Source organism: Salvelinus alpinus, chromosome 17 (assembly GCF_045679555.1).
Source record: "Salvelinus alpinus chromosome 17, SLU_Salpinus.1, whole genome shotgun sequence".
Taxonomy (NCBI): Eukaryota; Metazoa; Chordata; class Actinopteri; order Salmoniformes; family Salmonidae; genus Salvelinus; species Salvelinus alpinus.
In genome coordinates, this window is record NC_092102.1 from 33022900 (window position 1) to 33036781 (window position 13882).

Below are 13882 nucleotides of genomic sequence, written 5' to 3' on the forward strand. Positions count from 1 at the left end.
CTTCCCAGGTGACTATGCCCGGTTGAGTTTGCGGATCCAGTATCTGAAGCCTGGGGTGTATGAGGTGCCTGTGATTGTGAGCGACTCGGGGAACCCTCCTCTCTCCAACAGGTCCATTATAAAGGTCAAGGTGTGTCCGTGTGATGAGAATGGAGACTGCACCCTGGTCGGGGCTGTGGCTGCCGCTGGACTGGGGACTGGAGCTATCATAGCCATACTCATCTGTATCATCATACTACTCAGTGAGTATACTGACTGGACATCGTAGATACACACAAACAATTTTTCTTGTATTCACAAGCACACAAAAAGAATACACATACACACCTGCCATACCTCCAGACGCTTCACTTAGATTCACTCAGAGCCATCACTTTCTTATTAACAACAAATCGGGTTCACCGCTGTTAGAGAGTATAGAAAGAGACTAGGTCTGTCAGAGTTAATTAGTTTACTCAAGTTCAGTTTTAATTTGACTGTAGACATCGCATTGACTGAAAGTGTTGAAAATACGCTGAAAACATCCCAAATACATAATCTATACAGCTAAAAACAACAATGCAATGTAAAACAAGTTGACATTCAAGTTAAAGAAAGTGTGCTTTCTCAATGTACAGTTGAAGTTGGAAGTTTACATACACCTTAACCAAATACATTTAAACTCAGTTTTTCACAATTCTTTACATTTAATCCCAGTAAAAATTCCCTGTCTTAGGTCAGTTAGGATCACCACTTTATTTTAAGAATGTGAAATGTCAGCATAATAGTAGAGAGAATTATTTATTTCAGCTTTAATTTCTTTCATCACATAAAAGAAGTTTACATACACTCAATTAGTATTTGGTAGCATTTCCTTTAAATTGTTTAACTTGGGTCAAACGTTTCGGGTAGCCTACCACAAGCTTCCCACAATAAGTTGGGTGAATTTTGGCCCATTCCTCCTCACAGAGCTGGTGTAACTGAAAAAGGTTTAATGGCCTCCTGGCTCGCACACGCTTTTTCAGTTCTGCCCACGAATTGTCTATGGGATTGAGCTTAGTGCTTTGTGATGGTTGTCCATAAGCCATTTTGCCACAACTTTGGAAGTATGCTTGGGGTTATTGTCCATTTGGAAGAACCATTTGCGACCAAGCTTTAACTTCCTGACTGATGTCTTGAGATGTTGCTTCAATATATCCACATAATTTTCCTCCCTCATGATGTCATCTATTTGCACCAGTTCCTCCTGCAGCAAAGCACCCCCACAACATGATGCTGCCACCCCGTGCTTCCCGTTTGGGATGGTGTTCTTCGGCTTGCAAGCATCCCCCTTTTTCCTCCAAACATAACAATGGTCATTATAGCCAAACAGTTCTATTTTTGTTTCATCAGACCAGAGGACATTTCTCCAAAAAGTATGATATTTTTTATAAAATACACCATGACAGCGCAACACACAAGGGGTGGAACAGTGGCAAAGGTACCCACAGGACAGACATGTCATGGGTTTCGTCCTCTTCGTCTGACGAGGAGTAGCAAGGATCGGACCAATACGCAGCGTGGTAAGTGTCCATAATGATAATTTAATCAATCAAACAGAACACTGAACGAACATAACAAAAGTACAAAACAAACAACCCGAAACAGTCCCGTACGGTGAAAACACTAACACAGGATACAACCACCCACAAAACACAAAGGAAAACAGGCTACCTAAATATGGCTCCCAATCAGAGACAACGACTGACACCTGCTTCTGATTGAGAACCATACTAGGCCAAACACATAGAAACAGACAACCTAGACATACAACATAGAATCCCACCCACATCACACCCTGACCAAACAAAACATAGAAACATACAAAGCAATCTATGGTCAGGGCGTGACAAGACAGAATCATTTTAGTCTGAGGAGAGATTAAATAGCATTAATACAACAAAAATTATTCAAAACACACTCCTTTAGTTTACACCAAAGTTAAACAGATGTATTTTTTTCTTCATAATAAGCAGGAGTAATATTCTTAGCAGATCAGAATGACAGCAGATTGTACTTCTATCCTGCACTATGTGCAGTTGCAAACCGTAGTCTGGCTTTTTTACGGCGGTTTTGGAGCAGTGGCTTCTTCCTTGCTGAGCAGCCTTTCAGGTTATGTCGATATAGGACTCGTTTTACTGTGGATATAGATAATTTTGTACCGGTTTCTCCAGCATCTTCACAAAGTCCTTTGCTGTTGTTCTGGGATTGATTTGCACTTTTCGCACAAAAGTACATTCATCTCTAGGAGACAGAACGCGTCTCCTTCCTGAGCGGTATGACGGCTGCGTGGTCCCATGGTGTTTATACTTGCATACTATTGTTTGTACAGATGAACGTGGTACCTTCAGCCATTTGGAAATTGCTCCCAAGGATGAACCAGACTTGTGGAGGTCTACCATTTTTTTCTGAGGTCTTGCCTGATTTCTTTTGATTTTCCCATGATGTCAAGCAAAGAGGCAGTGAGTTTGAAGGTAGGCCTTGAAATACATCCACAGGTACACCTCCAATTGACTCAAATGATGTCAATTAGGCTATCAGAAGCTTCTAAAGCCATGACATCATTTTCTGGAATTTTCCAAGCTGTTTAAAGGCACAGTCAACTTAGTGTATGTAAACTTCTGATGCACTGGAATTGTGATACAGTGAATTATAAGTGAAATAATCTGTCTGTAAAACATTGTTGGAAAAATTACTTGTGTCATGCACAAAGTAGATGTCCTAACTGACTTGCCAAAACTATAGTTTGTTAACAAGACATTTGTTGAGTGGTTGAAAAACGAGTTTTAATGATTCCAACCTAAGTGTATGTAAACTTCCGACTTCAACTGTACCTAATTTTGCTAACCGTTACTTTAGACAAAATCAAGACGTCAATATTCCTGTAATGTTTTTTGTATGAAAAATCTTAAATTAATTTAATCTTAAATCCCAGCAAATACTCAGATTTTTACTTTTAGATTTGTTTGTATTGTTGTTAATGGTTAGATATTACTGTATTGTTGGAGCTAGGAACACAAGCATGTTGCTACACCTGCAATAACATCTGCTAAATATGTGTATGTGAGCAATAACATTTGATTTGATTATCTTTCTAAAATATATATATAATTTGACAGCCCTAAAACAGACATATCTTCCTTCCTCTCGCTTCCTCTCCCCTTCCCCCTGTAGCTAGAGGTCTTCACATATCCACCTGTACCCGTATAACCGAGACCCGATCCGGGACCCGAGTGGGTCCGGATCCAGAAATGTAAAGAATGTCACGGGTCTGGGTCGAATCTGATATGATTGTCACAGGTCTTGGGAAAATGTAATTTTAAATGACTTGTCCGGAAGGCCCCTTACAGATCTGAATGTGACTGCTGCAGTAATCTATGCTGCTGCTCTTGCTTTTCACGAGTGTGGAGTGTGGCACGAGTAGCTTGTTGTTGTTGGCCAATCATAAGACATCAAAGTGGTAATAAGCTACAGTCATAGAGCCTCCGTGTGTGGCAAAAGTTAGGAGATATCTATCAATGGAAAATGGAATTAAAATGACAGAATTAAAAGGAGAAGGATAGGCTACAACAACCAAGAGCCAACAGGTAGCCTGCTACTTAATATTCTGAATGGAATTGTTATTTGTAACTGTAGGATGAAAAAGCAAATGCACTGCAGCCTCAATTAGCCTAGCTAGCTAACGTTAGCTAGCTTAACTAGCTTCTCCCAGTTTGATGCAGTCAAGACTGGTACTATGCAATCATATTTTAAGATAAATAATCTAGCTATGGTAACTATTAGTCTACTATAGTTTGAGTCGTCTCTCTCTCCCTCCCTCCTTTCTGCTCCCTGTGTCACTCACTCACAGTACGGCCCCTCCACCGCCTGCTAGAGCTGCACCTCTCTCTCCCTCCTCTCGCACTTTATAACCTCCAGTTAATAAAGTAGCTTAAATAATTACTTTTCTGCTGCTTCACTCTGATCAGACCAGACAGGGTCTGGATCTGACCAGGTTTATACGGAACGGATCTAGTTGTCCTCCAGTCAGTTCGGAACGGGTCTCGCGAGTGGCACAGCGGTCTAAGGCACTATATCTCAGTGCAAGTCTCTGATTTGAATCCAGGCTGCATCACATTCGGCCGTCATTGGGAGTCCCATAGGGTGGCACACAATTGGCCCAGTGTCATCCGGGTTTGGCCGGGGTAGGCCCTCATTGTAAATAAGAATTTGTTCTTAACTGACTTGCCTAGTTAAATAAAGGTAAAATAAAAATCTATATTTTTTAAGATTTTGCATATTGATCCAGTTGGGAAAGCCCCAGGTTAATTTCAGAATGGGTCCAACTTTTTGGACCCATGAAGATCTCTACCTGTAGCTACCACTATCTCCTCCCTACACACAATACATCAGATCCCTCCTTATGATCACATGGTATATTAAACCACCTTTCTTACCAGATGCTGAAGAGGGTAATGATTTGCTGTTCTCTTGTTTGGGCCTTACAATCAAACATTTACCATGCAGTAAACACAATAGCATACAGGTTGTATTTTAGATGGATGCTTAGCTGGCCACCAGCATGTGTTCTCTCTGAGTTGGTGACCCCATGGGTTTTATTATTGGGTTCTGTCAGACAGGGGTTTTAATGTGGAGTTGTCTTGCTGAGGTGCTGCTGGTGGTTTGTTTTGTGGCTGTGTGCTCATGGATTATATTTACATCGTGGGTTTCGCTCTTATGTATAGTGATACAGTCCTATGCTCTACAAATGTGTAGAGCTTTTTGTGTGGTTGTGTGTTTTGCAGTCGGCCTATAAGTGTGTTGTTAAAGATGTGCTGGTTGTGTATTTTGCCGTAGGTCAATAATGTGGGTCAAGTGTTTTGTAGTGGAAGTGTGTTAATAAAGTTTTATTGGTTGAGTGTTTTGCAGTTGAAGGGTATTCTTCAATGTGTGTTCATTGTGTGTTTTGCAGTATTATTGTGTTGTTAGAGGTGTTGTGTGTGTGTGTGTGTGTGTGTGTGTGTGTGTGTGTGTGTGTGTGTGTGTGTGTGTGTGTGTGTGTGTGTGTGTGTGTGTGTGTGTGTGTGTGTGTGTGTGTGTGTGTGTGTGTGTGTGTGTGTGTGTGTGTGTGTGTGTGTTGTGTTCCAGGTATGGTGCTAGTGTTTGTGGTGTGGATGAAGCGTAGAGAGAAGGAGAGGCAGACCAAACAGCTGCTGATCGACCCAGAGGACGATGTCAGAGATAACATTCTGAAATACGACGAGGAAGGAGGGGGAGAGGAGGACCAGGTACACACGCACACACACACACACACACACACACTCAGACACACACACACACACACACACACACTGAGAGACTAACACATACAGAGAGACACTCACTGAGAGACACACACACAGATACAGACTTGTACACATATACATGTATGTTTACAGTATACAGTGCGTTAGGAAAGTATTCAGACCCCTTCACTTTATCCACATTTTATTAAGTTACAGCCTCATTCTAAAATTGCTTAAATTGTTTGTTTTTTTGTCATCAATCTACACACAATACCTCATAATGACAAAGCAACGCAGGTTTTTATGAATTTTAGCAAATGAAATGTATGAAAAAAATTAAATGAACATTTACGTATTGTGAGTATTCAGACCCTTTACTCAGTAGCTTTGGCAGAAATTATAGCCTCAAGTCTTCTTGGGTATGACACTACAAGCTTGGCACACCTTTATTTGGGGAGTTTCTCCCATTCTTCTCTGCAGATCCTCTTAAGCTCTGTCAGGTTGGATGGGGAGTGTTGCTGCACAGCTATTTTCAGGTCTCTCCCGAGATGTTAGATCGGGTTCAAGTCCAGGCTCTGGCTGGGCCACTCAAGGACATTCCGAGACTTGTCCTGAAGCCAGTCCAGCATTGTCTTGGCTGTGTGCTTAGGGTTGTTGTACTGTTGGAAGGTGAACCTTCTCCCCAGTCTGAGGTTCTGAGCACTCTGGAGCAGGCTTTCATCAAGGATCTCTCTGTACTTTGCTCCGTTCATCTTTACCTCAATCCTGACTGGTCTCCCAGTCGCTGCGGTTGAAAACACCCCCACAATATAATGCTGCCACCACCATGCTTCACGTTAGCGGTGGTGCCAGGTTTCCTCCAGACATGACGCTAGGCATTCAGGCCAAAGTGTTGAACCTTGGTTTCATCAAACCAGAAAATATTGTTTCTCATGGTCTGAGTCCTTTAGGTTCCTTTTGGCAAACTCCAAGCAGGCTGTCATGTGCCTTTTTACCAAGTAGTGGCTTCTGTCTGGCCACTCGACCATAAAGGCCTGATTGGTGGAGTGCTGCAGAGATGGTTGTCCTCTAGAGCTCTGTCAGAGTGACCATCGGGTTTTTGGTCACTTCCCTGACCAAGGCCCTTCTCCCCCAATTGCCTGGCGGCCAAACTGCTTCAGAAATGTCTTGGTACCCTTCCCCTAGATCTGAGCCTCGACACAATCCTGTTTCGGAGCTCTACGGACAATTTCTTTGACCTCATGACTTGGTTTTTGCTCTAACATGCACTGTAAACTGTGGGACCTTTATATAGACAGGTGTGTGCCTTTCCAAATCATGTTCAATCAATTGAATTTACCACTGGTGGACTCCAATCAAGTTGTAGAAACATCTCAAGGATGATCAATGGCAACAGGAGGCACCTGAGCTCAATTTTGAGTCCCACAGCAAAGGGTCTGAATACTTATATAAATAAGCTGTATTTTATTTAGTTTTTATACATGTGAAAACATTTCTCAAATCTTGTTTTCGCTTTGTCATTATGGGGTATTGTGTGTAGATTACTGAGGATTTTGTTACATTTAATACATTACAGTAACGTAGCAAAATGTGTAAAAAGTTGAGTGATCTGAATACGCATATATATTGCACATACACCCACAAACACTGAGTGCAAGTTAGTTATGTCTTGAGGTTGACTGTATCATCTGTCTCTGCGTGTCTCTGTGCAGGACTATGACCTAAGCCAGCTACAGCAGCCTGACTCTCTGGAGCACATCATCAGTAAGCCCCTGGGGGTACGGAGGGTGGACGAGCGCCCCATCATCTCTGAGTCCCAGTATCCCATCCGACCTGCGGTCCCCCACCCTGGGGATATCGGGGACTTCATCAACGAGGTTAGGGGGGCAACCAGGGGTCATAGTATTGTTTTGTTTATTTCTTTATCAAGATACGGTTTAGTCCGTCAGCACTTTTCTACTTGGGATCTGACACAAACACAGACACAATTCCACATACAAGGCACAATGACTAACCTACAATACACAACTACAAACACTCAACATGAGACATTGAAATAAAAAATGAAGACATCTGTAAATATGAGAAGGTGCATATACTATGTACCTCCTTATTTCTAAGGTACATTTGACACACCTTCTGTTTCAGGTAAATGTGTGAGATCTGAGGATAATATTGCATAAATGTAGGCATTTTCTGTGTGCTGTTTGTTTACAGGCTTCAATCCTCTGAGCTCTGGCAACAGTGGAGATGGAGATTACCTGGCAGCTGTTATCACACACTCAAACACACACACACACACATACATGTACGCACACATGCGTGTGTACGTAACCCCAATTTAAACACACTCGTGCAAGAAGGCTTTGACTGACAGGCGCCGTGACAACATGTTCACACTTGAGAAGTATTGGCAGCTGTTCAGCTTTGATCCATTCTGCCTACAAACACACACACACACACACACACACACACACACACACACACACACACACACACACACACACACACACACACACACACACACACACACACACACACACACACACACACACACACACACACACACACACACACACACACACACACACACACACACACACACACACAAACAGTAATCTCGCTCCAGTAGTCTGGCAAAACACAAACACATGGTGGCTCGGCTGCCCACTGTATCCTCCTCCTTGGGGATTCTACATCCCTGCTAATGACATCACTCTGTCACTCCCAATATATTGCCTGTATGCCAACATTTCCCATCTCCTCTATGGTGTTTCCTTAGCCTGTGTATGTTATCTTGCTGAAAGCCTACCCTCCTCTGTCTCTATATAGTACTATACACTAACCTTGCTAATCCTGTTGGCCTTTGCTGTGATGCTTCCTCAGCCTGTGCTCTATTAACATGTAAACAGCCTAACACGCTCTGCTACGGAGAGTAAAATGGTCAGAGTGAGGTGTTCTCTCGTTTGTGTCTGGAAGTAGTTAGCTAGCAAGCTAGCTTGGGTGCTTGGTTGGGACAAGCATGCATTGGCAGGCAAGCTACAGAAGGACGAGTAGGCTACAATTCCCCATCGTTTATCAGTGCAATTTTGATGGCCAACTAGCTGTAAAAGTTTGAGAGGGTTTATCTAATGTTCCTTCGTTATATTTTAGCTCATCTTGCTCTGGCTAGCATTAGTTGTTGAGCTTGTTGTTGTTCATGTGCATAACTGAGGGAGAGAAAGCCTACCCTTTCATGGTAGTTTGATCAATAGCACTGTAAAATTCCCAAAATGTAAGAGGCCTCCGTGGGATTTACATATTTGCAGAAATCCATTCAGGTGTATTTTGTGGCTTTTGGCAAATGCGTTCTAATGATCTAATGTCGCACTGTTGCAACTGTCTGTAAACACACAGTCCATTTCAAAGTGAATGATGGCTGGCCCATGTGGCAAATGACTTGTTTACATAAAGGCCTTCTGTAGCTCTGATTGGCTATAGCGCACTGGTAGACTCCTGTGTTTTTCCTGTTTTATTGACTGCAGTGTCTATTAATAGTCCAAACGTACGGCCGCTTTCCCACTCTATATTGCTATAGAATTTTCACAAATGTCTTAGTATATGTACTTCCCAAACATTCTAATAATTTATGAAAACGTGAAAATGACCATATCTAAGTGCTCGCTTGTCAGAAAAGGTTTTTTAAAAAGTGTCATATTCTTCCTAGGGGTGTATATGAACAGATTTGAATATTGCTAAAATGCTGTCAGTTCCACTTTAACCCCCCTCCCTCCCTACAGGTCAGCCTGTTTACTATTAACTCTCTCCTCTCTCTATCTCCCTCCAGGGTTTGCGGGCGGCAGACAACGACCCCACGGCCCCTCCATATGACTCCCTCCTGGTGTTTGACTACGAGGGCAGTGGCTCCACGGCCGGATCCGTCAGCTCCCTCAACTCCTCCAGCACAGGGGACCAGGACTACGACTACCTCAACGACTGGGGCCCCCGCTTTAAGAAGCTGGCCGATATGTACGGGGGAGGGGAAGACGACTAGGGCCACAGGGGGCCCGGTCAAAGATCAACTTCCCCAGTCCACCCTACTCAGCTGGTCTGCCATGCTCTCTATGTCTCTACAACCTTGGGAGGGTCCTCAGATCTCCAACTTTAATACACACCCCACACACACACCAACCAACTGAACTGACCTAGCAACTGACCAATCAATTAAGCAACCGCCATAGTGGACTGTGCAGCAAGGCAGCTTTGGGTCCTACTGTACTGTACTGAGCCCTCTCCTGCTCCAAGACTGTCTAAGACTGAAACTTATGCTCTCCAGGTTTTTTGGTAGATTATGGGGTTGGTTACTTTTGTTGTGTGTTTTTATTTTATTTTTTTATTTTTTATTATCTCTTGCTGTCTTTACTGTCCTTAAAAGCAAGCTATTTTCTGGTGTTGGGAGGCCATTGGCTCCCCATTTCCGCATCAGCCCTCAGCCGTCCCTTTGCAGATAGTCCAAGCTGCATATTGTGTGACGGGTAAGAAAAGAAAGAGAAACACAGAATGTCAATTTTTTCTTCTGCGTGGAAGGCCCTGGTTTAATCTCTCTGAACTTGAATTCCATAGAACAGAAGCACTGTTGTTTAAGAAGTGCCTTCACTGGTGCGTATTTTGTCTGACTCTCGCTAACTCAGGATTGGTTCCCATTTTCTGGGCTAACGTGGGGCACCGCCCCCTTATAACCCCTCAAATCTGACCTTCATGTTCGACTTCCTGTGTGTCATGTCCATCACCCTGTCATGCAACATGGACAGACACAGGAGAAGTTGCAGAGGGGATTTGCCTTTGGGGGTGAGGGGGTATCAGGAGAGGGAGTGCTCTGTACAAAGACACATTACCAGTCAAAGGTTTGGACCCACCTACTCATTCAAGGGTTTTTATTTTGCTATTTTCTACATTGTAGAATAATAGTGAAGACATAAACAATATGAAAACACATATGGAATCATGTAGTAACCAAAAAAGTGCCAAACAAATCAAAATATATTTTATATTTGAGATTCTTTAAAGTAGCCACCCTTTGCCTTGATGACAGGTTTCGAGCGCCAGAGAGGGGAAGCGGGAGCGCCAGAGAGGGTAGGCACCAGAGAGGGGAAGAGGGAGCAGGCGTGACAGATGGAGTGCTGCATCAGATGACCTGGCCTCCACAATCACCCGCCTCCACAATCAACCAACTCAACCCAATTGAGATGGTTTGGGATGAGTTGGACCGCAGAGTAAAGGAAAAGCAGCTAATCAGTGCTCAGCATATGTGGGAACTCCTTCAAGACTGTTGGAAAAGCATTCCAGGTGAAGTTGGTTGGGAGAATGCCAAGAGTGTGCAAAGCTGTCATCAAGGCAAAGGGTGGCTACTTTGAAGAATCTCAAATGTAAACTGTTCAAAGGTTTGGGGTCATTGTTTTTAATAATAACATCAAATTGATCAGAAATACAGTGTAGACATTGTTAATGTTGTAAATGACTATTGTAGCTGGAAACGGCAGATTTTTTATGGAATATCTACATAGGCGTACAGAGGCCCATTATCAGCAACCATCACCGCTGTCTTCCAATGGCACGTTGTGTTAGCTAATCAAAGTGTATAATTTTAAAAGGCTAATTGATCATCAGAAAATACTTTTGCAATTATGTTAGCACAGCTGAAAACTGTTGTTCTGATTAGACTAGTTGAGCATCTGGAGCATCAGCATTTGTGGGTTTGATTACAAACTCAAAATGTCCAGAAACAAAGAACTTTCTTCTGAAACTCGTCAGTCTATTCTTGTTCTGAGAAATGAAGGCTATTGCATGCGAGAAATTGCCAAGAAACTACTACTCCCTTCACAGAACAGCGCAAACCGGCTCTAACCAAAATAGAAAGAGGAGTGGGAGGCCCCGGTGCACAACTGAGCAAGAGGACAAGTACATTAGTGTCTAGTTTGAGAAAGAGATTAATGGCAGCTTCATTAAATAGTACCTGCAAAACACCAGTCTCAATGTCAACAGTGAAGAGGTGACTCTGCTGGCCTTCTAGGCAGAGTTCCTATGTCCAGTGTCTGTGTTCTTTTGCCCATCTTAATATTTAATTTTTATTGGCCAGTCTGAGCTATGGCTTTTTCTTTGCAACTCTGCCTAGAATGCCAGCATCCCAGAGTTTCCTCTTCGCTGTTGACATTGAGACTGGTGTTTTGCGTGTACTGTTTAATGAAGCTGCCAGTTGAGGACTTGTGAGACATCTGTTTCTCAAACCAAACACTCTAATGTACTTGTCCTCTTGCTCAGTTGTGCACCGGGGCCTCCCACACCTCTTTCTATTCTGGTTAGAGCCAGTTTGCGCTGTTCTGTGAAGGGAGTAGTACACAACGTTGCACGAGATCTTCAGTTTCTTGGCAATTTCTCGCATGTAATAGCCTTCATTTCTCAGAACAAGAATAGACTGACAAGTTTCAGAAAAAAGTTATTCGTTTCTGGCCATTTTGAGCATGTAATCGAACCCACAAATGCTGATGCTCCAGATACTCAACTAGTCTAAAAAGGGACAGTTTTATTGCTTCTTTAATCAGAACAACAGTTTTCAGCTGTGCTAACATAATTGCAAAAGGGTTTTCTAATGATCAATTAGCCTTTTAAAATGATAAACTTGGATTAGCTAACACAACGTGCCATTGGAACACAGGAGTGATGGTTGCTGATAATGGGCATCTGTACGCCTATGTAGATATTCCATAAAAACTCTGCCATTTCCATCTACAATAGTCATTTACAACATTAACAATGTCTACACTGTATTTCTGATCAATTTGATGTTATTTTAATGGACAAAAAAATTGCTTTTCTTTCATAAACAAGGACATTTCTAAGTGATCCCAGACTTTTGAACGGTAGTGTATTTTGATTTGTTTAACACTTTTTTTGGTTACTGCATGATTCAATATGTGTTATTTAATAGTTGACCAATCAATGTAGAAAATAGTACAAATAAAGAAAACCCTTGAATGAGTAGGTGTGTCCAAACTTTTGACTGGTACTGTATCTCTCCTTAGTCGAAGGACAATTCTTTTATTTCCTTCAAGTCTGAGGTTCTGATAAAAAGCCATCGTCAGTGTCACAATAGGAATTTCACACAGATACAGGATTGGGACTGTCTTTAGACAACATGTATTTGCTGTATTCAAACCATTAGTCATTGCGGCTCTAAAAGCAGTTGAGTTTGGATGGCTTTGTAACTTAGCTTTTTTGAGTTCACTTTACTTTGCACTTTTAACTTAATGAGGCTGGGTAGCTCGGGACAGAGGGATGAAGTGTGAAATGTGAAAGAAAATAATCCATAGTAGGACGAAGGATGAAGGTGTGTTGTATGGTTCTGTCCCCTGTTTACAAATGTTACTAACATAGACCAACCAGACCACAGGATAACTATGTGTTGAGATAAACTATAGAAATTGTAAAAAGAAAAAGGTTGTGAAAGTAAATATTTTTGAAGTATTAGTAAACGTCAAACCGTTTGAGCTCCATGTCCTCTTGCACTGCTGGCAGAGAAGACAAAGTGTGAGACACAAAGTTTCAAGCTTCGGCTTTTGTGCTGATTCACTGTTCTGTCCTGACACACTTTTAATATACAATCTCTGATGCTGGTCCCTGTCGCAGCAACAACACAGAGAGGGAGAACTGAGATTCTGTCAGGGACTTAGCAAGCACCACCATATGTCTCCCTCAGACATTTTCATTCATATGACATTTTGGTGCAAGAGGTTTCGAAAAACAAGTTGGGGAAAATCACTCGTATAAACTTTTTGGAAAGAGAGAAAGAAAATAACTGCACCTTTCCAAAGCCGTATTTAGTAGTGCTAAATCTGTCATAAGATGTTGGTATTGAGGAACGGCCATTTTATTGTATTTTATGAAAACACCACTACCCATGCATCATCCTATGTACAGTATACAGTACATTTCCCCCAATGTCATTCAATGTCATTCCAGTTGAGATTTACACTTGAGAGGAATGTGCTTTCTACATACGTACATTCTCTCTTTTTCTCTCCCTCCTCTCGATCTCTCTCTAATATTAGATTTCATAGGGATTGGGCGAGGTTATGTATTTAATCCATCCTCCAGTTCTCCTCATAATTAAGAGGATGATGGATTCCTCCAGGTAATCTCCTTGACGAAGAGAGAGAGCTCTAAACTCCTAGATAAGATGTGAGGAGAGGATGACTCAGCCTCCCATGCTCTTCCTCCCAGCTCCCCCTTCACTATCAGGTTATTTCCCTTTACACTGCACCCAGTATCTCTCCCTCACATCTCCCTTTGGAGAAAAAAATATATGTACAGTATGCCTTACACAGAGGGGAGGAAGGGCACTGGAAGAAAATAGAAGTCTCTGAAAGGGGACAAGGTCATATAGGTTATTGGGGGGTGTTATTATAACTGAATAACAGTGAGCCCTCAGAGTGTAGGTAGACCCTAAACCACCTGTGGTGAGAATGACCTTTGACCCTCTGATCCTGCTGTGTACCCACAATGCCTCTGGGTGACAGAAGCAGAAACAGGAAGCAGTGATTAGGCTTTCCACCTCACCTCTCGCC

The 13882-nt window shown here is 42.4% G+C and overlaps 1 protein-coding gene across 1 annotated transcript in view; it reads left to right on the top strand.

Annotated features, from left to right (window-relative positions):
• LOC139542785 (cadherin-4-like) overlaps nt 1–10830 on the top strand; it is a 537007-nt gene extending 526177 nt beyond the window's left edge. Inside the window, exons 14-17 of the mRNA XM_071348612.1 lie at nt 9–242; nt 5146–5285; nt 6995–7159; nt 9109–10830. Coding sequence (XP_071204713.1) covers nt 9–242; nt 5146–5285; nt 6995–7159; nt 9109–9315 — 746 coding nt within the window. The 3' untranslated portion in view covers nt 9316–10830. The remainder of the gene's footprint in view (nt 1–8; nt 243–5145; nt 5286–6994; nt 7160–9108) is intronic.
• The last annotated feature ends 3052 nt before the right edge of the window (nt 10831–13882 follow it).